The sequence below is a fragment of the Hippopotamus amphibius genome, chromosome 4 (assembly GCF_030028045.1).
Source record: "Hippopotamus amphibius kiboko isolate mHipAmp2 chromosome 4, mHipAmp2.hap2, whole genome shotgun sequence".
NCBI classification, from domain to species: domain Eukaryota; kingdom Metazoa; phylum Chordata; class Mammalia; order Artiodactyla; family Hippopotamidae; genus Hippopotamus; species Hippopotamus amphibius.
The window spans coordinates 154,615,365-154,641,571 of NC_080189.1; the positions used below are offsets into that span (position 1 = coordinate 154,615,365).

Consider the following 26,207-nt stretch of genomic DNA (forward strand, 5'->3'; position numbering starts at 1 on the left):
GCGAGGTTAAATAACTTGCCAAGCCAGGGCATGCGTAGTCTTTCTGGAAACCCCTTGCCCTGGGTTATCGCTGTACATCAGAACAAAGGAAGCTGAGTGTAAAGCCTGAGTGACACACAGAGTTCAGATGAGTTGATAAGATGCTCACAGCATGCTTCCATCAGTGTCTTCCCAGAGATGGGCCTCTGGGCTCTTCGAGCCCTTCGCAGCTGCCCACCCCTCCCCACGCTGCCCCGGGCTGGCAGAGTAGCCAGCTATTTGATATAATGAGCCTGGAAAAGGCTGATTGGAGTAGTGGTTAACGCCCAGTCATATATATGGCTGCTATATATAAAACAGATAACCAACAAGGACCTGTATAACACAGGGAACTCTACTCAATATTTTGTAATAACCTATAGAAGGGAAAAGAATCTGAAAAAGAATATATATATATATGTATATATATATATGAAACTGAATCACTTTGCTATACACCTGAAACTAACACAACCTTGTAAATAAACTGTACTTCCAAAAAAAAAAAAAAAGACAGCCTGGTTTCGAATCCTAGCTCTGTCATTAACCAACCATGTGACCCTGGGAGAATTACTTAATCTCTTAGAGCCTTGGTCTGGCAATAGGAATAATGATATTACCTACCTCAAAGGGTGGTTTTGAGGATCAAAAAAGATGTACCTAAGATATGAAGCACAAACAAGATGTAAGCCCTCCTTATTTGAAGGGTTTACCTAGTGCCGAGTTTATAGTACTTTAAGAATATTGTTTTTCCTTATCGTTTAACTTTTTAAGGCCCAGCTGTTACTGCTTTTATGGTGGCGTAATGTTTGTGAGCACTGCTGAAGATGTATCTCCTCAAGCTTACCCACTCAAGGTTTCCACTGGAAACTTTTCTCTGGTTATTTTCGCTCATGGCCCTTGGTTAGGACCCGAGCGTACCTGTCTGACAAGCAGCCAAGCATGTGGGTACTTTTTTTTAATACTGTTTTCATTGCTTTAGGGACACGGAATTCTTTAAATAGCCGCTACCGGCCAGTTGTGGCTCTGACCCCTGTAAACATCTTCTGGACCTGGGAAGCACTGACAGTTGTATCACCACCACATTTTTTGAGTGCTTAACTAACGAGCAACTCCTGATTATTCACATGTAGCTCTTCCTTGGCAGACTTTCAAACTCAGGCTCACTTAGCAGGCATTGAAGCAACAAGTTTCTAGAGTTTGTTTGAAAAATGTAAATCTATTAATTTTGGCTTAAGCAAGATAGAATTAAGAATGTGAATCTGCTAAAACAAATATATAACATGGTTCAAAGTTTAGTAGGCATAACTTATTGACTATTTAACCACTATTTATGAAGCATCCTCTGGGTCTCAGACCTCGTGATTCAGGCATACTAGCATAAATCAGATTGGATTTGGCCCTCTTAAAATATACATTAAGGGTGGTCAGAAAAGCACACAAGTAGTATACCACAGGATAGAAAATGGCAGTAATGTGAGAGAGTAAAATAAAGTATTACGGGCATTTGGAGGAGGAAGTCAGTATTTCTGTGATGATCAGGGAGGCGGTGTATAAGCAGTGGTGTTGAAGACGATGCATGGGCATAGAGGCATTCAGGTGTGGAGGGGACATGGGGAAGGAGTGATTAAATTGGAGCAGAGTCTTTATGAAGTGGGATGGAGGGAAGAAGTGTGGAGAGGCAGGTCAGGCGCAGCTGCAAGAGTGCAAATCTTAGGCATGTAGAACTCTTTAAAGGCACTTGGGAGCCACCAAAAGCTTTGGAGCAGGCCGGTCCTAAGTGGCAGGGCAGCACGCTTAGATGTGTGCTTGGGGAGATTTATCGGGCAGTAGAATAGAGGATGCTCTCGTAGGGAGAAACTGATGGAGCATGCAGAGCAGGGAGAAAGCGACAGCGGCCATCCCCAGGTGAAAGCTAATGTGGGTCTGATCTAGGTTGGGGTGGGATGAATGGATGTAGGTGAGACTTGACAGTGAAATCAGTCTGACCTCACTGTTTATTGGAATTGAGAAGCAAGGGCGAGGGAGAAATTTTTAAATGGAACTGAGGTTTCAAACCAGATGAACTGGAAAGCCAAAAAAGGAGTTGTCAGTTTATACAGGAAGAGATGAGCTCGATTTGAAGATACTGAATTTATGGTGCCCAAATTCATTATGTCAGGCCGGCAGATCTTGTGGTTGAAAATGGGGAACAAGTGCTGAGGTGGGAAGTTGAGACAAAGGCTTAGAAATCATCCACCTGGAGGTGTCATCCTTGTCAACAGTGAGGACATGCCGTATGGAGCAGACACTGCAAGCTTGGGGAGAATGAGTCATATGTGGCTCATCAGCATGTTTATTTATGTGTTTTAACAATTTTTTAAATAAACCAACATTTTCCAATCAGAAGATTGTACTTAAAGTATTGATTTTAAAAATTCAAAGATCCAAAGCTGTGGCTAACCGTGACCTCATATTGCCATGTGACGGCAACAGCTGGAGCTGGACAGGGGCTGTCCCCTTGAGATCACAGGTGAATTGTCTAATTCACCACAGTCTCCACGACTCTCCGTGATCTCCTAACACTTAATATTAGACGAAAAGTGGATTAATGATTGCCTAGGGCTGCAGGGCAGGAAAGAGGGGCTGGAGGCTTATGACTAAGGGATATGGAGTTTTTTTGCAGGGTGATGAAATGTTCCAAAGTTGATTGTAGTGATGGTTGATCAACTCTGAATGTAGTAAAAATCATTGAACGGTACACTTTAAATGGGTAGATTGTATGATGTGTGAATTATCTCAACCAAGCCGTTTTGTAAAATTGTAAGAAAAAGGAATACCAGTGGCTAGTGCCCTTGCAGTGTTGGTTTTCTTAAAGCAGAAAATACTTCTCTGTTAATGTGCCTCTATCAAAAAGAGGGAAATGAAAGACAGACTGAGAGGGTCATGTATTTCAAGAAAAATGGAAGAGAGTACATTTCTTTGTGGTAGTGAAAACTTTCTATGTGTTAAGATGCAGACACCTGGCCTCTTCATTAATGTACATCACCTTCCCAGCCACTGAAGGCAGGTGGGTGTTGGGGAGAAAACTGGTCATGGCCAACTCCCTGAGGTCCACCCACAACTAAGGAGAGAGGGAGAAGAAAAGCAGAGAAGGAAAAGGAATACTTAACATGGCTGGTGCAAGGAGAAGCAAAAGAGGCCAGTATATTGGATGCTGGAAGAGAGGAAAGCTTTATCAACTGCTGACAAGAAATCATGGAGGAGGGGACAGAGAAGTCAGGAGGTTACGGGGCCATCCATTGAGAGAAATGGGGCCAGAGAGAGAAGCAGATGCAGACGACAAAGCATTCAGAACACCTAGTTCAGAAGTTAGTATTGTATTCCCAGGCACGAGGACTGTGGAAGAGTGTTAGGGGAGCGGTGTGATCAGATCAGCACAGTCTAGATTATTTGTTTTCAAACTAATGCATGTGTGTGTTTTGAGTTGTGTGCATGATGAACCAAGGTTGCCCTAAATTTTATTCTTTCCTTCGCTGAATTCTCCCTCACACTGAAATTGCCAGGCTTGTGGAGGCCCTGGATGTTGATGCCATCCAATTCATTCCTGTACCTGCTTGAACCAGAGAAAATATATGGTTGTTTTTTTCTATCCCACAGGGTCTCACCATTGGCACTACTGTGTCTGGGGCTGGATAGTTCTTTGTTGTGGGGACTGGCCTGTGCATCACAGAATGTTTAGCAGCAGCCCTGGCCTCTACCCTCTAGACACCATAGCATTCCCACCTAGGCGTTACCCACAGAATCACCTCCAGCCTAGAACCACTGAACCCCATTCATCTGTTGCTGTATTTGAGCCCAGGAGCTTAAGACCATACAAAGTAGGGAGACCATCCCGAAAGATGCTGAGCCAGAAAAGAGGACCAATTCCTGTTCCACACAGAGGGGTGAAAATCAGATGATGCTCTGAGCAGGCAACAAATGAGAAACTCAAGATCTCATTTTGCTTTAGCTGATTCAGTGGACTTCAGCCTTTTGGTACTTGGTCTCCTCATTGGAAAGAGATGGCATCTTGAGGATACAAGGCAAACTGCAAGTCCCACTACGCCTCCTTAGGCTAAGACTCATCTCGTGGCCCAGGGCCAAAGTGAGCACAGGAGTCTGGAGGAGACCTCAGGATGTGCTACATATGATAGTGGGAGCTGGTTTCTAAGTGGTAGGACTTGCGAGCCTGCGTCTAACACAGAAGAGGAGGAGGAGTGCAGAAATGGGTTCCTCCTGGTGATGTCAAGAGAGATCAGTGAAGCCCTGGAGATGTCAGAGAGTAGCTGAAGTACAACTTGGTGTAGATGAGAAACTCAGATAAAGTTTACTTCAGATCCTCCCCCTTATAGGAAAGTCTTAGAAGGTGAAAGAATGTTTCTCTTGGGATAAGAATGTCTAATACAGATTAGATATGAAATGGTGAGATCTTCCAGATTCCTCTTCTGGGTGCATGTGTGTTCAGCGGTTGGAAAGGCAAAGGAATTTTATATACATATGCCACCATTTCTATAAGGAAAATTGAATTAAGACTCTCATCAAGCTGAAGAAGCCTTACAACTCTATTAAACTAAATTTCATAGCCGGCTCTTATTCTGTGTGGGAGGGTTATGCTTTCCTGCCATGGATGTTGAGTGGCCTGATTTACTATTAGCAATGGCTCCAAGCTGCCTTGCAATGCAACCTCTTATTGATATGTAACTCTTGTTATCTCTGAGCCCAGTGGTGGTTACTTTCACTGAGGCTGAAGGAAACCCATGCTGGTTTTTCTTTTTAGTGTCATATTCCTTAACCCCTCTCTTCCTTCTCTCCTTCATCAACTTTTGTGGTAATGACCTGGGCCCCCAACTACTCTCTGAGCAATAAGCAGTGACTTTCTGTGAAAAACCACGACAAGATAGGGTGTCCGTCATCATGGTTTTGCCCTGTTTCGTTTCAGGTACTTCTGGACCCAGCTGTGTGACAGCTGCGCTAGGAAACACCTGGAGTCACAGTGTGAACACCCGGCTGATTCTCCAGTACCTTGGCTCAGGGAGAAGACAGGTGAGTGCTTTGACAATGTTCTCTGACTGTCAAGATCAGGGAGCAAGATGTACTAGCAGTCTGAGTGTTCCTCTTCTGAAAGCATTGGTCATGCCGTCTGTCCTGGGCCAACACTGTCAGAAGGTGGGTAAAGAAACCAGCCTCCCTGCCTGCCTCGGTAGCCGTTCTAATAAAGTGGGGAGATAAGGTACACACAAGGAGAAAATATAAAAATAGAGAATCAGCTTGCCCCCTCATATTTGCCAATAGCTTGTAAATGACCGAGGTCTACACCCCTCGGCATCTCGAACTCTCTACCTCTACAGGGTGAATGAATGATCATTTCTCTCAGCTGGTATTTGTAGAGGGTTGGATAATTTGTGTACAGATTCAATAATGATGGTGCTTTTTCTTGAAGTTAGTATGTTTTGAAATAACTAGGCCACACAGACTCTGTTACGTGTATAAACTTTTCCCCAGATCCTGGGTACTTTTGCATTAAGTCATAAACCAGTAGATTAAAGTACTGAATGATGCCAGAGATTATCCAAGAGACTGATGACTCTGAGAGCTCTCTGTTTATGTTGTCTATCCTGGACTCAAGTGAGAAGTACCGGCTTCCATCCAGAAAGGTTACTTTCTACATCTCCCCTCCCACTCCAAAGAAAGGGACACCACAGTCTGACCTCTTTGGTAAAATGTTTCATAATTAGAAAGTTTACTTTTCCTGATGTCTGACCTCAACTTTATCCTGCTGTGTGGACCAGGTTCCGTCACGACCTCTCCTGCAAGTGGGAGGAAGAAGAAGACAAGGTGACTATTCTGATTTGTCAAATGGAGCAGAATTCAGAATCCAGACTTGCCCATCTTGCTAAATATGTAACAAATCCAAGTTATTAAGTAAAGAGGCATGAAATATCATGCTGGTGGTCCTTTCAGGGGAAAGTGGTAGGAAGGGAGTTGTTGACCTTTACCTGCATTAGGTAAACTGGCTCTTTTTCAAGAAGTCAGGAATCATCAAAAACATGAGCCTTTGCCTGTTGCAGACATAACTTTCTGAGTGCCCTTGGTTACAGACCAGAAGATTCTTCTCAGTTTGCTTGGGACTGTGTAAATAACATTCCTGCTGGATGATTGAGTCAGCCATGTTCTGAGAAGATAGAGCTGCTTGTTTTCACTTAGGGGAACATTCTTGAGTTTTCAGGCCCTGACGTGCTCATTACCTCAGTGATACCTTTTCCCTGATGATTTAAGTATCCTGGGTTCTAAATCCAATTACTTCTTGTTCAGTGGAACACATTCAAAAATGTTCCTATAGAACCTAATGGCCTTTGGTTTGTACCTTAAGTTATAAATCATGTTAAATAAACCCTGTCTGCAGCTATCAGGGGTTTCATTAAGGATTGTCAAGCACTACTACCTAAACTCTAATTTGAGGAAGCAAAATTCCTTGTGATTTCATTCATTTTCATGGGTCCTTCACCTCACACCTTGAAAACTTACACTTTACCTCTGTTTTCGATTTTAGATGGTACACACTGCTTTTATGATTCAGTTTATTCTATATGACCATGGATTCCAGGTTCCCAGATCCTAGTTTTACTAATTCTAGTTAGCATTTATTAGTAAATGAAGTTAGAGCCACATTTTTCTTTTCCTTTTGTTTTAGTAAATTAACCAGTCATTTCCATTTTGTCAGTGTCAACGGGAAGTAGCTGGTAGGACACATGCTATCATTGTGTGTATCTTTGGTAACTGGAGGATTTTGAAGGCTCTTGGTTCTTGGCTCATAAGGTCAAATGCAGGCCACTAGTCACGAGAAGAACAGGGAGCAAAGCATGGATAGATCAGTGACAGTGTATCAACTCATATCCTATTAGATGGGTCACGTGTTACCTTCATCTACAAAGGACAAGTTGTTACTATCACTACTAATCAATCAAGAGTGAAGTTAAATGTCTTTGAATCATGTGTCGAACAATAATTAGAAATTAAAGTAAAATATGACCAGTGTTAACATGGTCAATGCAGGCAAAAGAATGTACATTTAATTAATCTGTAGAAATGTGCGTGCCTTTTGGGACCAGTTGTTAAATTTGTGGCTTAACAACTAGGATAAAAGTTGACATAGAAACACATCTCTATCTGATGACCTTATCTCTGCTTAGCAGAGGGTGTACCTAGTGATTCACTGAGTCCTTCCTGTGGTCTTACTTCATGATAAAGTAGAGAAGCCATACGAATATAAACCTTTTCTGGGATATGTGCACAAAACAAGACTTTAAAGCTACCCTTTAAGGTAATTGCACCAGATAATATTTCCTTTTCACACAATTTTGTAGGAGAGTTTGCCTGGATCATTCTAGGGTGGGCAGACCCATGGAACACCAGCCACTTGGGGAAGATACCAGGATAGCTTTTTTTTTTTTTTTTTTTTTTTCCCAATGCGCAGGCAGAGGCCACTACACCAAAGGATCAAGGTTATGGAATAAGGATTATGTTTTATCCCCTTTCTGTGACATTGAGCTCTACAACAGGGCTCTTGAATGTGAGGCTTAGTCTGAGACCACAGGGCTGAAAGGGGGTCAGGTCAGGCTGAACAGATCTGCGAGCCGATGAACCCGAGAGCTGAATTGTATAGTCCAAGGCAAGGAGTCCTCCCCGGGTGATTATTTTCTTTACACCCTGGAAACTTTGTAAAATTATATAACCAAGAAAGAAATCTCCTTATCAGGGCACAAGCCAAGTTAATTCTCTTGTTTATTCTGCTTCAGGGTTGCAAAAAAACCCTCTTCAGAAGCTGGGAAACATTTTCTTTTGGACTAATTTAGCTTTTTTTCCATTTGACTTTTATTTACTCTTTCCCTCCTCTGCTTCAGTCCAGCCCCACCCTTTTTGCAGCATTTTTATTCTTACCAAAGACATATCCTTAGAGTAGAATTAAAATGGCCTCTACTAGGTGTTTGGGGTTTGTTTGTTTGTTTGTTTGTTTTAAATGATCAAAAGTATGTTTTGGCCCACCACATGCATGGCGTGGGGATGCAAAGAAGTAGAAGACACAGTTCCTGCCTTCAGGGTTCTTCCCGTCTAGTATGGGAGATGAACCAAAATGCAGTGTGTGAGTTAAAGAACAAACTCATACTGAGATACTGTCACAGGCAGTGTTTGATTTGTGATCTAATAAGTGGTTAAAACAGTAGCTGCATTGAAGCCAGAGGAAGGTAAACTCATCAGAGGCACATTCATCTTTTCAGGAGAAGGTGGGACCTGAGTATCACTTTAAATCATAGTCTCTCAAGTCTGGCTGCACTTCCCACTCACCACAGGAGCATTTACAGAATACCAACAGCAGGGCCGCACCCCAACCAAATAAATCAAAATCTCTGCTGGTGGGGTCAGGCGTCAGTGTTTATTTTATTTATAAAGCTCCCCCCAGCGATTCTACTGTGCGGCCAAGGCTGAAAACCTCTGCCTTAAATAGATCACATTAGGTGAGTGAGAAAGGAAAGGGAAGATGTGGCGGTGAGGATGAACATCCAAAGAAGAGAAGCAGGAGGGCACATCACGTGCTCAGAAGACACAGGCTGGGATTTGCCTTCCAGCAGGAGCAGAGGGTTTGTGCACACAGTCCTTCGACACCCCTTTATTGAATCACCTCTCCTCTGCCAGTTACTGTGTAAGATGCTAGAGATTCAAAGTGTAAGTTGACGTCCTGTAGTTGTTCACAGGCTACTTGGGGAAATCGATCAACACGTGAAGAGTACATTCTGTACCAGCATCGTGCATCCCGTGGGTGTAGAGGAGGTGGCGGGCACTGCAGCAAAAGGAAGGTTCTATGGTGATGAGTGAGGCGGTAGCACACAGAATGAATGGGCTGAGGACTCCCTTTGGGCAGCTCTCACAGTGGCCAGGTACCTTGTAACGAGGGACTGGAAAAGTGAGAATGAGGGTGGTTATACTTGAAAGAATGATGAAAAAACTTGATGAAATAGTCATACTATTTCTCATCAGATCCTCATGAAGTCTGCTCGTACAAACCACATATGGGATTATATAAATTTTTAAGTGCCCTGGAAGGAGTAATGAAGTAAATGAATCCCAACTAAGCTTCACACCCCCTCGATGAAATAAATATTATGACTCTCTTATTTCAACAAATTGGAGAGAGGTGACTTTTTCGTATAGGAGGTTTATTTAAATGGTCTTTATAATAATATTTTCATCTTCTACTTAGAAGGCACCCTGGAGTTACAGAACACTGGAGGGAGGAGCCCAAAGTACCCAGTCAATTGTTGACAAGACCAGCGCTGTTACTCCACCTCTTGACTCTTACTTGAATTCTTAGGCTTTTCTCTAAGTCCGAGGTGGTTTTGCATCTTGGAAGTATTTAGTGTTTCCTTTCTGGTGGTGTAATTCTTCACTCAGTATCCATTTTGTGACTTAAAACCCTCAAGCACCGTCACTGTGAAGACTTTGTAATACTGCAGCCCTGATCTGCCCCTCTTCCCTCAGTCTTGCCCACCGTTGAATCTAGCATCTGTCTCTAGTCTTGCATTTGCGAAACCTGAATCATGAGCCCCTTGAAGGCTGTGACTCAATCCTAGCTGCGTGCCCTCAGAGGCAAGGCAAATGCTTGACACTTAACACTTTCAATGCGTGCATTCTGAAAAAGAAAAAGAAAGAAACAAATTTCTTGCATCCATACGTGAACATAGTCTTGAGGAAGAAGGTGCGTACTGCTTATTTAGAATCACTCTTCCCCCCAGGATTTGAGTTTTGCAGTGCCAGAGTTCCTTTAAAGTATTAGTAATTGTCATTTTAAAAGGTCAGCATCAGACCTTGTAATTCAAGCAGATACTTCCATAGAAATACCACAAGAATACTGAATACAGGAATATCTTCTTGCAGAACCAGCCTGCTGGGAGCTGTGGGAGAGTGGGAGCCAGGCTTCCCTTGAAATCCTAGTTGGAATTCCTTTGTGTAAGCAACCCAGAGGCCTAAACACAGACCCAGGCAGAGCGAGGGAGGGGTTCTGCAGCTGCTCTCAGAGAACAGGCAGCCTGGGGACTTTGGCCGAGGGGAAGGATAAGAAATCTTTGCTGCTGCCTTCCACAGGTCTTAAGTTCTCCTCTCTGTGGTTGGAAAGGCTTAATGAAGGACTGAATAACTAAGGAAAAGATGATAAATCATTTCTCTTAGATAAGCTAAAGGGCAGATTTGGGGCAAGAATGTCAAACATATATCCATATTCACCGAAACAAAGACAGACATGGGAGATGGTGTTTTACCTGATGTAAGCCGTAGATTTTTATGTACGCCTCTACCTTTGTAAAGTGATTCCAGGGCATTTATCGCATGTGTTCGCTTGTTTTCTGCCCCAGCTCATCTGCTTTTCTTAGGCAAAGAGACTTTGTTTTTTTCTTGGTGACTTGATCCAGCCAGAGTATAAACGTTCCCTCCCTTTTCGGAGTCCCTCAAGTGTGAAATCTAACCCACTGCCCCCCACTCTTCCATCAGAAGTGCTCTAACAGGTATTGAGAGACTGGGAGAATGTATAAAAGGGGAAGCCAAAATGGGGACTTTTAAAAGGGTTCTTTTCTTACGTCACCAAGTAAGTGTATTAAAATCTGAGGAAATCCCACCTGAACGTTTGCAGTAACAGCAAATGAATACAGTGAACTAAGACTCACAGAGCAGAAAGACAGGCTGTGACTGAGAAAGGGTAACTCAGGCACCTAAGGGCACACTTCCTGTTTCTATCTCCACGTTCAAAATAAGAATATCAATACCTTTCCCACCACTTACAAAAAAACTCCAACTCCCTTTGAAAAAAGTCAGTGTGCTCCAAAAATCACTGCTTCTGAATGGCCTCAAGCAGAGAAAACTTTCCCTTGAAGAGGTCCCATTGGAAACTGACAGTTAAAAATGCACTGGCACTGCAGTCCCCATGCTTCTGATGGGGGTGCCCCTTTCACATGCTTTGGCTGTGATAGACCGCATACCTCTGCTGAGAGAGAGAGCCCATGTTCTAGGAGATTTTGAGCCACATGAGGTCCATAAAAGTTCAAATAAAAATGAAGCTAAAGCAAAAGTTGGGGAACCACCGTAGAGTTTTAAATGTCTATGTTTTCTACGCAGAGTTGCAAAACTAATTGTTACCACCATTTTAAAAAGGATAAGGTAATTTAACACCAAAAAGTAGAAAGGATGTGTTTGTGAATAAAGAATACTGCTGTAAGTTGAATACATTTGTTTTTATAGAAGACTTAGCACATGTCCTCATTTCTCTCTTTGAGGATCAAGGTCTCTGACTGTCAGGGGCTGGGTGAGCGGTCCAGTCACTGAGTGTCTAGGTGACTTCCCCTGTGACAAGCCGTTCATTTCACCAGTATTTTGTCACCTCCGTCATTCTCCTCCAGCTCCGACTAGTTTTATTTTTACACACTGTCTGGTACCAAATCTCCTTATTCAGTTACCCTCCCAGTTCTAACTTGCTAAGTAAATCAGGGCAAATAGGTGAATGAGAGATTTCTAGAGAAATCTCAGCTGTTGGAGGAAGTAGGAGAGACGCAGGGCTTTGGAACCAAACTGAAGAACTCATTGTCAGGCTAGGGAAACAAAATAGGAAACAGCTACAAGATCTCTTGGACAAGGCAGTGACCTGGAAATCAAGGATGCTGACATTTATTTGGCCCATTTGAAAATGAAGGTTGGACAGGATGTTGTATTTTAGCCTTGGTTGGTTAGCTGTGAGTGAGAAGAAAATGCGGCAACATCTTTGGTTAGAAAAGCAAAGGGGAGAGAAGGATTCACTATCTACATAAACTATAAACTGATTTACACATGAACCAGCACTTTCACTAGAACGAAAGCATTTAGAATACGGCAGTGTCCCACCTGAGATGCCCTCTAGGAATCATCTTATCCAGTGATTGTCCACTACAGTGAACGAAAGAATCCCAGGTGTCTGCTAACCATGAAGATTCCCAGGCCCCACCCCCAGTGACCACTCAGGGAGGGCAAGCACTTCCAGTGATTTTCACAGGGGTGGTCCTCAGACCCACTCTCTATTCTTGTCCCTTCATTGGAAGGTGAGCAATTAGGGGTGACTTATTCAGGGTCACACAACTAGTACACAGTAGAAATGGAACTGGAATTAAATTCTCCTAACTTCTAATCTGTTGCTATTTTCACTTTGCTGACTTTTAGCAGGAAAACTCTGGGCAAAAAAGTCCCCAACCCAGTCAAATTCCTAGGTTTGCAGACAATGTGATATTTATATTCCTTCCGACTTTCAGTGGTTCATAAAAAGGTTCTACAGAACTCTACAGAAAAATATTTTTGAAAGGCACCATCCCACCCCACATTGCAATGAATTACCAGATAAAAGTCGGCATTTTAAATTCTTGAGCCCAGACATGTGAATAAGTGACTTTTTCCAAGTTGAACTTCACCATGAACGTGGACTTCCCAGTTGCATGACTTACAGACACCATCGTGCAAACAGGGCTGACTTCTCTGCCCCTCTCCTGCAAACGGTGATTTGTGCTCTTGGAAGGTCACCCTTATAATCTTGGGTTTCCTATGCCTGTCTTCATAGGCTAAAGGTGTGTGATGGTTTGGGAGAACTGGAGTTCTCTGGTCTTTTGTGTGTCTGGTCTTCTCAGCATGGGAGAAGCTTTATAGTTATATTTTTTAGTCTTTGCATCTTTAGTTTGAAAAGTCAGAGTGGCACAGAGAGAGGAAAGGAGGCAGGAGGTAGCCCGTGAGGGGACCCACTTCCTACCATCTTGGAGTCCCACTATTTGGTATTGAAGAACATCCTTTCTCCGTTCTAGTGCTCCAGGCAACACTAATTTAAAGCCTCTTTTATTTCCAGGAATGAAAGGGGGTTATTAGCCTTTACTGAGCACCTGCCTTTGTGGGTATCATATTTGATAATTCCATATGCATTTTTCCTTTAACCCCCACAACAACCCTTTAGCATAGATCTTATCCAAGCTAAGAGGATAAATAATGTGTATCCAGTAGTAGAATTGAGATTTGAAACCAAGTTTGTGTTAACTCCAGAGCTTAAGTGTTTTTTTGTTTGTTTTTGGCTATACCATGTTGTCTGAGATGCAGGAATTTATTTTTAATTTAGGAATAAAGTGAGATGCTGGAAAACGAAGGCTTGACTTAGTGGTGATTCTTTTGGCTTACAATGAATAGTCCTTATTTTCTTTCTCTCTGATTTCTCCCTGAGGATGACTGGACCTTCAATGTCCTTTAGCTTACCTCCAAAGCTTACTGAATTACATACTAGAACAGCACTTCTCACTCTGGGGCAGGGACATTAGGAAGGAGATGATGGGCTGCTTCTTGCTTTTTTCTGTTGCTCTTGCCATTATTTGGCTCTTGACTCCTGGCCTGTGACTGATTCAGAATACTCCTTGCCCAGTCTGTGTAAATGATTTGAAAAACACAGCTTGTCACATATGTGGCCCAAGCAGGTCCAACTTGGAGAATTCGCCGTCTGGTTGCTATGGAGGGGGGGAGTATGCCTGCCTGGGGTGGGGCACGGCCTGGGCCTGTGGCCTCTGCTTCTCTCCCAGGGGTCATCCGTGGCTGTGAGGATCGCAGCATGGTTCGATGCTGGTTTGAATTTCAGCCTAATTGGAGCAGCGCACAAGGTGGGGCTTCAGGCCCTTCTGACATCTTAATGGCTTGTGAAATTAGGTGTAGGGGCATGGGAAGCAGGCAAAGGATTTCCATGATGAAAGTGTGAGGGAAAACGAATCAAGTATGTCTCTAGCATTGGGTTTGAATATATGTAAGTCCGATTGTGTTACCATAACGTTTTATGATATGCTAAATGTTATCTAATGCGTAATCGGTTGTCAACTGCAACATAACTCGTTGAGCTTGCCTGATTTCTGCTGATCTAAATAATTTGGGATTTTCAGTTGACATACTCACTCCTTCCTTCCCTCAGCCCTCCTCCTACCCTGTGGTTCCTCTCTCTACACCCACCCTTCCAGTCACCTTCCCTGGATTTTTAAATCAGTCAGTGGCTCCTGGCAACTGCCTTAGAGTTCAAATGCCTGAAGCAGAGATTTTTCCACAGAGGGTCTCTTTCTGAAAATTTCCCTTCTTGGCTTGGCAGAGCTTAAGCGTCCTGGCATCTAGGACAAAGAACATGTGTGCTTGAGTCTTGGACCCTTGTTTTATTGTTACCAAAGGGACCATGATTTTGAGAACACCTCTGGAGAGCCAAGCTACAGTGGCCCTACCCACTGCCTACTTTCTGAATCCTCGACTCAGAATTGGCAGTGAGAGATTGAGCAGGGACTGTGATCCATGAGTCTAAGTAACAGAATTCTCAGTGTCAAGCTTCCAGAAAGAGGCACGTCAATAAAAACCTCTAAGAGTTAGAACTGAGGCATCTGGTGTATCTGGGAGGGACTGAGCGCAAATCACCCAAAGCCTCCGCAGCCCTGGCTTTCTGGGTGCTTTGCTCTGTCTGCTCCACCATTTATTGAGAGTTTTCTTTGTGCTGGTTACTGTCCTCAATGCTTTGTGGGCATTTTCTTGTTCAAGCCTCACAACTACCCTATGAGAGAGGTGTTACTAGGCACACTTTATTTTTTATTTTATTTTTTAGTAGCTTTATTGAGATATATTTCACATACCAAGACACATTCATCCACTGAAAGTGTACAGTTCAGTGCTTTTTCATAGATTCACAGGTTTGAAACTATCATAGTATAACTTGAGAACATTTTCAGCACCCCAAGAAGACTATCTATTATTTCTTTCCCCTCAGATCTTTATTGGAGTATAATTGTTTTATAGTGTTGTGCGGTTTCCACTGTACAACAAAGTGAATCAATTGTATTCACAGATATATCCCCATATCCCCTCCCTCTTGAGCCTCCCTCCCTTTAGGTGCACTTTAAAGATGAGCATGTTGAGGTTTACAGAGCTTTTCAAAACTGCTCTGAATCACATAGCTTCTAAGGGCACCACCCCCAGATATATACACTCTCTTCCCTGTATCCCTCTGTTCTTAACCATTATCCTATACTGAGCCCCATGTTAGTGTAAGATTATTCATGCACGCTGCTTAGAATTAATTGCAGAACATTTCTCCATTCAACCACTGTGGTGTGGCCACCTTCACTGGTTGTACTAGGTAGAATGCTCCCTTTGAAGAGTGAAATGAGTCATTGTCTTAAGAGAGCTTTGTCTATCTCTGTTAAATAGTCATTCATTATTTCTGATGACAGTGTGGCTCTGGGTGGCAACAGAACACCCTGGAGGAAGAATGAGCTCCATGGGACATGGTCCTCTGAATCTCGCCATCCAGTCAGGGGACATCCTGGCCCTTCCTCTCCCAACTTCCAAGTTCTGGCCTTTCCAGCCAGTGTCTTTTCCACATTCTGATTTGGCTTCAGTGTTCTGTCATGCACTGTCAGAGCAGAAAGAGACAGTCTCTGTGGAGTTTTGCCCACAATGGGGACAGGTCTGTGCCCACCTGTTCATGGTCTCCTCCAGTGAGAACCTGCAGGCCAGGAGGTACAATGATGGAGACATCCCTTCCCTCACGGAAGATACAGAACAACATATAAGCCATATCTGCCTCTTTACTCTTTCCTCGCAAAGTCACCTTCCCCACAGAGTAGTCAGCGCCGTGGTTTACCTTTAAATCCTTCTTGAGTTGCCAGGTCTTCTCTGGAACCAGCAGCCTGAGGAAGATTCAGTCACTGTCTAGTGAAGTGGGAACACTCTGGCAGTTCTGTGTTCTCTTACAAGTGCTTCCTTAAAGTACAAGTTCAGCAGATCCAACATGGCCTCTACCCCTTCAGCAGCCATGCTTCTCCCATGCTATTCTCTCTTGCTGGTAGCTATTTAGAGAGTATTCTTTCCAGACACATGGTCCTCTACTGGCCACACATTGGAATGTTAGGCTCTTCTTTGTGACTGACCTCCATTTTCTTCTTGTGGCTCGATTCTGGAACTAGCCTAACCTTTTTATACCCCTCTCTCCCCGTTTTCTCATTAGACCTCGCTTCGAGATCCCTTTGACTGCCTCTGCTAAAAGTGTGTGAGCATTTGATCCCGTTGCCTGGAAAAGGCTAGTCCTTCTCAAGAGCCAGCCTCTAACCTATTAAACAGAAGACATTTTTACCAAAGGCTTCATTTGTGTCTAGGACCCCTGTGCACAGGGGGGGTCTCATTACATGTTGTGGTTGTCCAAAGGCCAAATAGTTTCAAAGAAAACCCACTGAGACGAGTTGGCTGAGCCATGGCCATAGCATCTGTGAAGTCTTGGTCACTTTTTTCCTCTGCTAAAAATCTAATATTTCTCCTAAGTTAAGAAACGGTATACATTACAGCTTAAAATCTTTCACAATAAATCTTTTAGAGCCTGTAATTGTAATAATAGTCCTTTGTGTGTGCTCTAACCATAGACATGGATCCTCTTATAACTCTTCTATTTTTATCTAGACTAGACCATTAAGTGTTTGACACTCCCTTTTCCTTCCAACCTTCTCTCCCTCCTTTTTCCTTTCCTACCTTCAGATCTTTGCTGGGTAGATATGTGTGCCAAGTGCTGGGAATATGAGGTCAAATAAAGCCCAATTTCCTGCCTTGAAGAACCATGCAGCAGAGAGAAAGCACCTAGTAGAGGGTGACAGACATGAATACATACAAGAAGGAATTGAGCAAGGGAACTTCAACGGAAGACAGGGTGGGCATCAGTTTGGGGATGGTCAGAACCCTCAGTAGGGAAGCCGTGGTCAGGGAAGGATTCAGAGGAGGGTATAACATTTAAGATAAGACTTGAAAGGCCTATCAGTACTTGCCAGGTGGATGGGGAAGGAGGCTGAGGAAGCTGTATGAACAAAGGCTCCGAGATGGGGAACTGCAAATGGTCCTTCTTTAGTGCTGCTGGGGAGGTATGTGGGTGTCTGTGCAATGGGTGGGGGCGGGGCGGAATGGGGCCTGTGTATAAAGATAAAGCAAGGAAAGGTAGGACAAATCAGACTTGATCCTGAAGGCTCTCAGAAGCCCCACTGAGAGACTTCCAGCGGGGCTGTGACATCAGATTTGTACTTTACAAGGCTCTCTTGGGCAGGAGGTTGCCATACAGGTTTGGAGCGATTTGAAATAAGATGCAAAAAAAAAGAGGGCCGGAACGGAAACACTGATCATTGAGATGCAGAAGAAGGAAGAGAGATGAGATGGTAAGGAGGCAGGATCAACAGCATTTAAGCACAGAGATTGGATCTGGAAGGAGGCTGGAAGGAGGGGTCATTTCTGATGTAAGTGAGTGAGTAGATGAGGTTATCGCTCAGGGTCTGGGCTAGTCCAGGATGATGAGCAGGCCTGGGGGTGGAGGGGGAGACAAGAGCTGGCCTTGCTCTGGACACACACTGTTCCCCGCTTATGTGACAGTGTGGCGATTTCCGCTTTTCCACCAGACCTCAATGACTGCCATCAGGAATTAGCTTGCAGATCAGAAGGAACTTCTTTTTTTCTTTTTTGGATGTGCTGGGTCTTCACTGCTGTGGGTGGGCTTTCTCTAGTTGCAGCGCGCAGGCCTCTCATTGCGGTGGCTTCTCTTGTTGCAGAGCACAGGCTCTAGGCGCATGGGCTCAGTAGTTGTGTTTGTGGGCTCTAGAGCGCAGGCTCAGTAGTTGTGGCACACAGGCTTAGTTGCTTCACAGCATGTGGGATCTTCCTGGGAAAGGGACCGAACCCGTTTCCTCTGCATTGGCAGGTGGATTCTTAACCACTGTGCCACCAGGGAAGTCCCAGGGATTTCTCATAAATGTGCAGAATCTCAAGCCGAAATGTTCTCTCCCCCAACTGACCTCCCCCCCCCCCCCATTGCTTCTAGCCCATCATTCCCTTTTTCCCCACCCTCATTGCTGTTTCCTTCTTTTAGAACCCTGGCTTCTGTAAAGAGATGGTGGTCATCAGAATGCATGCGAAATGAAGTTTGGAAACACGTGCTGGGGAAAGTGAGGAGAAACAATTTGCAGTCAAGCTCCTGAGCTGAGGGAGGAGGATGCCTGTGGAGAGCTGCATCTCTCTCTCCAGCGAATTCTGGCAAACTTCAAGTCCAGGGGTGTGGAATCATAACTAATTTGAAGAACTACCAGTTTAGGCTTCAAGGTTTTGTGTTTTGAAAATGTCCATCTGTAAACTGGGAACCAGGAGTCTCTGCCTTAGTGGGTCCTGCCAGTCAGTTGCTTCTTTGCTCTCAGATCCACTCCCTGCCTTTCCCCGCTCTACGTGGTACCACAGGGAACTGACAGTGCGATCTGCCTTTCCCAGGCTCCCTTTCCATTGATTCTGCTTCGTTTGGGGCCCTGGAGGGGGGATGAAAGGCAGGGATATAGGAGAAGCCATGTATTTCTGCCTCCTTCTCTCTGCTTCCAGTGGTGTCTCAGGCAATGACACCAGTTCCTCCTCCGTAATCCCTTTCTGGACCCAGCTCCACAAAAAGCTGCAGTTGGGCAGCTCCACCCTCTGGGTCCAAGTAACCGCAGCTCTTCCTTTGTTCCTCCAGCCCTAGGGATGGTGGTGGCTTCTCACTATTGCTAGTCTCTAGGTTGCCTCACGGTCCCCTGTTTTCCTTTCAGCTCTTCCAACACATTTGTAACTAGTTCCCAACGTTAAATTATCTCTCTTAAAACTACCTGGGGTGAGTCCCATTTTTCTGATGGACCTTGACTGACATGGTCTACATGAGCTCTCTGGTTGGCACATAGTTAATAAAGACCCTAAACATTCTCCATTAGTTCTGTTCCCCAAAGGGCTCCTCTGTCTACCATGATTCTCCAGCCCCGAGGGTTGGGTTCCTGGACTGGGCTGTCTTGAAGGGCAAACATTTTGTGCAGTGCTTCCTGAATGGCATGAGAAAAGGAGCTCTCTTGGCCCAATCTCCTTCCTGTGGGATTTTCCAAAACTTTCCAGATGCATCTAAGCTCAGGAAACATTTTAGTGGCTGGAAATAATGCCTCGTGGGGGTTGGGGGTTTGAAGCCAACAGAATCTCCTCTAACAGAGGTGTGTTGAAATATTTCGGGGCCTGTATGTATATGTCCAGACCCTGCCCCTCCCTTGTTGAAAGCATGTCAGGCTCCCTTCCTTTAATGGAGTCACGTCCTGGAAGAGGAGTTGGCGTTCTCTGAATGAACTGATGTCCCAGAGCAGAGGAGCAGCTCCGAAGGTCAGAATTCTCTCAGGAGGGACAGGATGGTTAAGTGGTTAGCTATGTATCTGGATTCTAATTCAGATTCCACCTCTGATTTTATAAGAATTCTATAATTCCCTTCTAAGGCCAATAATAATGGCTATAAGATTGATCTAAATCATAATGTCTATTCTAAGGCCACTGTTGCTGACGTAATGAATCGGAGCACTCTGAGATTCTCCATCTGCAGAATATATTCCCGATTTTGTGCAAACAGGCCATGGCTTTCACAGTGCTATGTTGCCTACATTCCTTAGCAGCTTTCAGAAGGGGCTCTGTTGGGAGATTATCGTTGTCTTAAAGCATTCATCAAAGAAAAGTAGAAGTGAGAGAGCTATACTTGTGTACCTTCTCAGATCCTTTAATATTGGACCAAGAAGTAGTGAGTAATCATTTCTAGTCTGTGGGGGCTAGCCCCTCGAAATAGCTAAGAGGCTCTTACGTCTCCATCACTACAGGGAATAGCTGAAACTCCATCCTTTCAAATGACTCTGAATCCAACCCCATATTGATTCATCTGAGCTGTATTGAGGAAGTTCCCACATTCTTTAACATAGTGACCATTAACTAGGATACTTGTGTGGTTAATCTGATGACGCACAGAATTTTATAGGCCTTGGGGTCAGGTATATGTTTTGTATTAGAAGAGCAGGATTTTAATGAAGAGGAAGCAGGTGGTGTGCACTAATGTGAATAGAGCTTCTGGTGTCTCTGAAATGTCCAGCATAGTATGGTATTGTTACTTCTTCCTTCTAGCCAAGTTTCTTCTGTTAGCCTAAGGAGCTGCTGGAGTGAATAACAGCCCCGGAAATAATGTGGGAGAACTTTTCCATTTGAATGCATCAAAAAGCTAGGATGATTTTTTTACTCTCTCAGCGATTAAAGTTAATTCGTGGATCCTAGCCTATAACACACATACATAAGCCCACTGTCTTCACCTCTAGGTACCTAGAAAGAAGATTCTCCATTGTGTAAAAAGATAATGATATTTTAGAATTAAGTTCTAGCTTTGTCTCTAGTTAGACGCGTGATCTTGGGCAAGTGACTCTGAGTCATAGGTTCTTCTTCTATAAAACAGATCTAGAAGATGAAGCAATGCCATGCTATCCCTCGTTTATTATTTTGTACAATGGGATATTCTTCATTATGTATGGTAGGGCTTGCCACACTGTTTGTTTGTGCTAAACCATGGGATACAACCCAAGCACTCTGCTCAGCTCTTTATCTGGCTGTTGAATTCCTCTTGTAATGTTACTTGACCAGTGGTCAGAGGAGTACCTCTTAGAATCCACCAGCAGAGCTTGTTAAAATTCAGATTCCTGGGCCGTCCCAGACTAAATCAGCAGCACTGTGGTCTAGATATATACATTTTTATACATTGCCCAGGTGATTCTTAGGTGCACTGGGGTCTGAGATCCACTGCCAACTGACCGCACGTGGTGACATGAATGACTTTAACTCTCTTTACCCTTCACATCCAGTCTGCAGGGTCTTAGCTCAGGGCCTACCACTGACTGGATGATTTGGTCACTTTGGTCGCACCATTTCATCTCCCTGGGACTGTTTTCTTATTTATAAAATGTTGGGGCTAGAGTATTAATCTCTAAGGAATCCTTGGGTTCTAACAGTCCATGACAGTACTTCTTTAGTGACTTGTGAGAGTTCCTGAACCAACCTTAACAAATCCTATTTTTTGAGTTCCTACTATGTGCTGGGCATTGTGCAACTTTTACAGATGTTTCATCTTTTTCTTTGCAGTAACCTATGATATTAGCACTATCGTTATTCACACTTGACACTTAAGGAACTGAGGCTTGGAAAAGTGACGTAGCTTGTCCAAGTCTACTTAGCTAACAAGTGGAGCCACAGTGGAGTGAGATTAAACTTTGGTCATAAACACATGAATAATTGCTGGGGTTGCTTTGCCCCCACAGCTTTGAAAGGCCTGGGGCTTGTCCAGTGCACTGCTCATTCACCCTGTATTCCACTCTCCCAGCAAAGGAGCCTGGTTTTGGTTTCCTTAGATGTTTACTTGGCCTCTTGCTTAAGCATTTGCCTTTCCTACTCAATAACAGTGAAAGGACCTAAAAAAAAAAAACCCCAGGGCTGGAAACATTTTGTTTCCTACAAAAAGAATATTTTGCAGCCAGCTCTGTGGTTGAAAGTATTTTTCCTGTGGTCTAGGGATGGGTTGGATCCCATCTCTTCTTGGCCAGTGTCTGAGAACTTAGCCTGTGGCTTCCCATCAAGTCAGCACATGGTACACTGTGTTTTTTAAGTGAGCGTCTAGTGATGTTGAGTGTGTGCACAAGTGGACGGAGCAGCCTGTCTGAGTGTATAAGAATGTGTACATGTACCTCTGGCTTTTCCAGGGCAGAGAGAACCAAGGAGTGGTTTTCCACATGCTGTACACATCAACATAGCTTTTAAGGTTTCATCACTCACACGGCAAGCAAACAAATTCAGATGCTGACAAAATGAGAAGAGAATGATATGTGAGCCTTATGTGGATTTGCAAGTAATCAGAAAGCCAAGGGAATCTGAGATTTGACCTGTCACGTTTCTTTCCATTTCCAAATGTTCAAAACCAAGACATGGGGTTGATTTTATTCGATGGGAGGGTGGTCTGCTGGTGATGGCAGAAAATGGGAATTCTGAGATCCGCCTCCAGCCTGGCCACTTGCAGAGTTCAGGACAGTGAACTTTGCCCAGCTTTGCATATGTTACTTCTTTTCAAGGACTGCATTTTCCTGTCTGAAAACATAAATTTAAAAAAAAAACACCAAAAAACAAAACAAAACAAAACAAAAAACAAACCCCAGCTGTATACTTCAAATAATAAAAGCTCTTCTATGGGAGATGAATTTTGAACATTCCAACAGAAGTCACAGATAAGAAGTATTACTAGTACTAGATACATTTTCTTTACTTGTAATTTATATGCTTTCAGTAAGACTTTGCAGTGTGTGGTAGTGCTAGAGCTTTCTAGTCTTACTTCTTTTGCTCATGCTGTTTTACCTGCCTTCACTTGAAGAAATCCTGCTTGTCCTTTATGGCATGGCCTGGATAATGCCATTTCTTTACATTCTTCTCAACCACCATGGAAGAGTGGCTCTCTGGGTTCTCACTGCACGTGATTTTAGGTGGAGCTTCCCTGCCACATTAGGTGTTCAGCTAAATTAGAAGGCAGGGCTGGCTCACTCCTAAAGGCCCAACACAGTGCAGAGCAGAAGCCCAACGTGTATTTGTTGACTCAAATAAAATAGACTTCTCCGAGGATGACAAGCTACTATTCGTAACTTCAGAAATCTCTTGTGTAAGTCCTCGATGTAGCTTTCCACTTGGGGACATTTTTAGAACTCACCGCATCATGGCATCCAGGGAAAAAAGCTGTAGTCAGTGGATTTGGGGGCACCATTTGAGGAAACAAGCAAATCCCAGTGGTGGAAGGAGTTATGAATGTTCTTGCTTCTACCCTTTTAGCGGGGAAAGATGTTAGGGAAGATTTGAAGGGCTATTGAAATAGAAACTAAGCCATCATGATTGCTTCGCTTTAAAGGGGCAGGGATTGAGATAGAAGTAGACCCCATGCCCAGATTCAGCATTGGTGGTACTGGCTGCCAGACTTCCCCGACCCTGGGATGCAGAAACTGGCCCATCCAAGTCAGCCTGTGAGAAAGGATGGCCACAAAGAGATCAGGGTTCACCAGTGGGGAAAAGCTGGCTTTTGCTCCGTTTCCTCACATAAGGCAGTGGAACTATTCTCACGGTAGGGTTTGGGGTGGGGTTGGGGCAGTGGTGGAGATTTTAGTAAACCAATTTTCCGATGACAAGGATGTTTCTGTTTTTACCCCTTAACAATGAGACAACAACCCAAATAACAGATCCCTCAGTACGTTGAAATGCCAAAGCTAAATGAACTGGTGGAACTTTGTGGCTTTGGCTCTGGCTTACAGGCGTATCCATGCATTAGGGCCATGGCTTGGCAGTAGACAAAGCGGCTGTGTGGGTCCATAGGGAGCTCTCTGGCTCTGTGGCTTTCTTTGATATGCAGTTGAACTTTGGCAAATTTTTCCTCTCAAGTCTCTGTTTATGAGGTTCGGAGGTAGACAGAGACCCTCATTACGGAGCCCAAAGCCAACAGCAAACTAGAACTGCAGGATATCTTCCCACATTCACACTCAGCTTTCAAGGCTAAAGAGCAGGCTCACAAGGCTTATAACAAAGGGACAAGTTAGGGGAGGGACCGCTGAAATCTCTACCCCCTTTCACACAACTCTAAACCCATAAGCTTGGCCAGATCTCTTACACTTTCTTTCTTTCAAAATGGGAAGAATCTCTTACTTGTCAAAGGACCAGTAAGATCACCAATTCACTGGTTTCCAGTGTAGTTGTGCTTAAAAACAACAGCTAACATTTATTAGGTGCTTAACCACTTACCATGACACATGTAATTATCCATTTGGTCATCACGTCTTTGTAAGGTACGTGCTATTATCCGCATCGTACAGATGAAGGAATTAAGGCACAAAGAGGTTACGTCCTTGCTAGCTGTTGCTGTTCTTAATTGCTGTTCACTAAGTTAAGGTATAGCTCTGCAGATATATCTTAAAATTGACCGGCTTTCCTGAATCCCCGTCTGCTCAGTTTTTATCACTGGGCCAGAGATAATAAAATTACTGGAATTAGTATAGTTAGCATTTCTAACTGCTGACTCACCTTAAATTGTAAGTAGGCATTGGCCACTTTCAAGTTACACCATTCTTATATCGAGGAACCTAGAATTAGGACTTTTCCAAAGTCCTGAGCAGGTATATAGAAAGGGTTTGATTTGGTGAACAAGTGGGATTACCCATCCTACTGGACTTGTACAGTAAAAAGAAAACAAATTTGGTGTTGGGCTGAGAAGAGTTTAAAAAATTGGAGGCAGGGATTCTGTTCAAGTGCCAGGATCAAGCCAATGGACTCCAGAGGGGCTGAAAAGTGAGGCTGTATGCGGTGGTCTGCATCTAGGTGCTATGCACCTTCTTTCCTACCCATTTCCACAGGAAAGAGCCTTTGTGGAGTAGCCTTCATGCTTTCTGTAGCTGCCGCAGGGAGTGCTCATGATAACATTAACGGCTGCCATTTTTGTAGCAGGCACATGATAAGAGCTATACAAACATTATCTTTACAATATACTGTGTGGTGGGTTTTTACAGTAACGCTGTGAAGTGGGCATTATTACCCTGATTTTACACTTGGGGAAACAGTGTAAAACAACTAGTAAACGGTATAAAATGGAGTCAAACTCAAGTCTAACTCTAAACTGAGCCCTGATTTGCTTATAAGGGATCACCTCTCTTCAGTTTTCAGCCTGTGTTGTACCCACTGGCTAGAGGTCTGACCAATGGAGGGATCACACCCCCTTTCTGTAGAGATCATTTGCAGCAGTCAGTTTAGAGTCAACCCAGTACTTTGCTGAAACAATCAAGAGTTGCTAAATTGGTAGAATGGAAGCCTGGCGTTCTTGGTGGCCATCTTTGCCGCTGTCCAGAGGGAACCCACTGAGAATGACCATGAAGTCAACCCAGAGGGAAACAAAACCAAGAGATTCCATGGGGGAAGAAGGAGAAGTTCTGAGGTCATCTTTGAGGCCCTGGATCCAACTGTGCCTGAGGTCACTTACCCTGAACATTCCAGTTATGTGAGCCAATAGTTTTCCTTTTTTGTTTAGTCTCAGTTGCATTTCTGTGACTTGCAACAGAAGGAGCACTGAATAATATAGGTGCTCATAGTTATGTACCAATGTGAGGCCAGAAAATTCTAATAATGAGAATCATTATTATTAAACTGGTGTTTATATCCTCCCGTTAGGTAGAGACCAGTTCTGATTATTCACGCCCTCCTTCCTCGTTTCTAGATGGTTCCATTCCTGTGCATCTCCTCTTCCTCCTTTTACATTTACTCTTCCTCTCCCTGGTTTCCTTTCGGCCTTTTCCCTTCGGCCTTTTCCTTATTCACCTCCACTACTGTAGAGAGAAAAACAGCATGAAACGCACATTTAACAGCTTTCCTGGTTTATAAGGCTCTTTGAAATAGTTCAGATAAAGAGTAAGTTAAAAACAATGGCTTAAAAGTGATTAAAAAATCATTTGGGGGTTTCAGTTAGCCATGGCCTCTTTGCCACATATTCAGCTTTATAGAAATACTTGATGTCATTTCTTCCATGACAAAAATACAGCATTTTCTGGTTTAGTCTCACTTAATCATTAACGATGGGCTATAAAATATTCTTTCCAGTTCAAAAGTGGCATCAAATAAGTAACTGAGATGAAATTAGTAATAATTTTGGAAATGTGGTCATTTAGCAAGCTGGCATTTACTGAACATCAACTGTGTATTGGACTAGGCTCTGGAAAAAGCAAAGACGACTAAAACATAATGTTCAAAATCTAGCTGGACCGGCAAGCCTAGGAACCACTGACCATAATGTAGCGTGGTGGGCAGGAGGGTAGTGAAAACATTGTACGACTGGTCCTGCATAGGAAGGGACCAGGCAGGATGGATGCCAGACCATGGGGGAGGGGCTTCTGGAGCACCCCCTCCACGGTGCCAGGCAATAACTCCTTAGTACGGGATCATGTAGGCGGGTCCTGGGGCTGGTGAAACAGTGGAGCCCTTGGGGCCTTAGGAACAGCAGCTATTTGCCAAATGGCATGGCAGTATTTCAGTATTTTAACAACTGGAATGGCCTGAGTAAAAGCCTGAGAGTCATTCTGTAATCGAGGCTTCCTAAAGTAGAGGGGAGGGAGGAATGGTGATCCTCCTGAGGCGGAGAAAGGGGGTGAAGGTTAGCTTTACGGAGGAGGTGACTTTTGAGCTGGGCTCTGATGAAATTCATTCAGGGGAGAGAGAAC

General features: G+C 43.9%; 1 protein-coding gene across 6 annotated transcripts in view; it reads left to right on the forward strand.

Annotated features, from left to right (window-relative positions):
• Positions 1-26,207, forward strand: part of RAD51B (RAD51 paralog B) — a 557,996-nt gene that overhangs the window by 501,316 nt on the left and 30,473 nt on the right. For all 6 annotated transcript variants that reach the window (XM_057731230.1, XM_057731228.1, XM_057731233.1 and 3 more), the window contains one exon: positions 4,979-5,082. In XM_057731230.1, the coding sequence (XP_057587213.1) occupies positions 4,979-5,082 (104 nt within the window). The remainder of the gene's footprint in view (positions 1-4,978; positions 5,083-26,207) is intronic.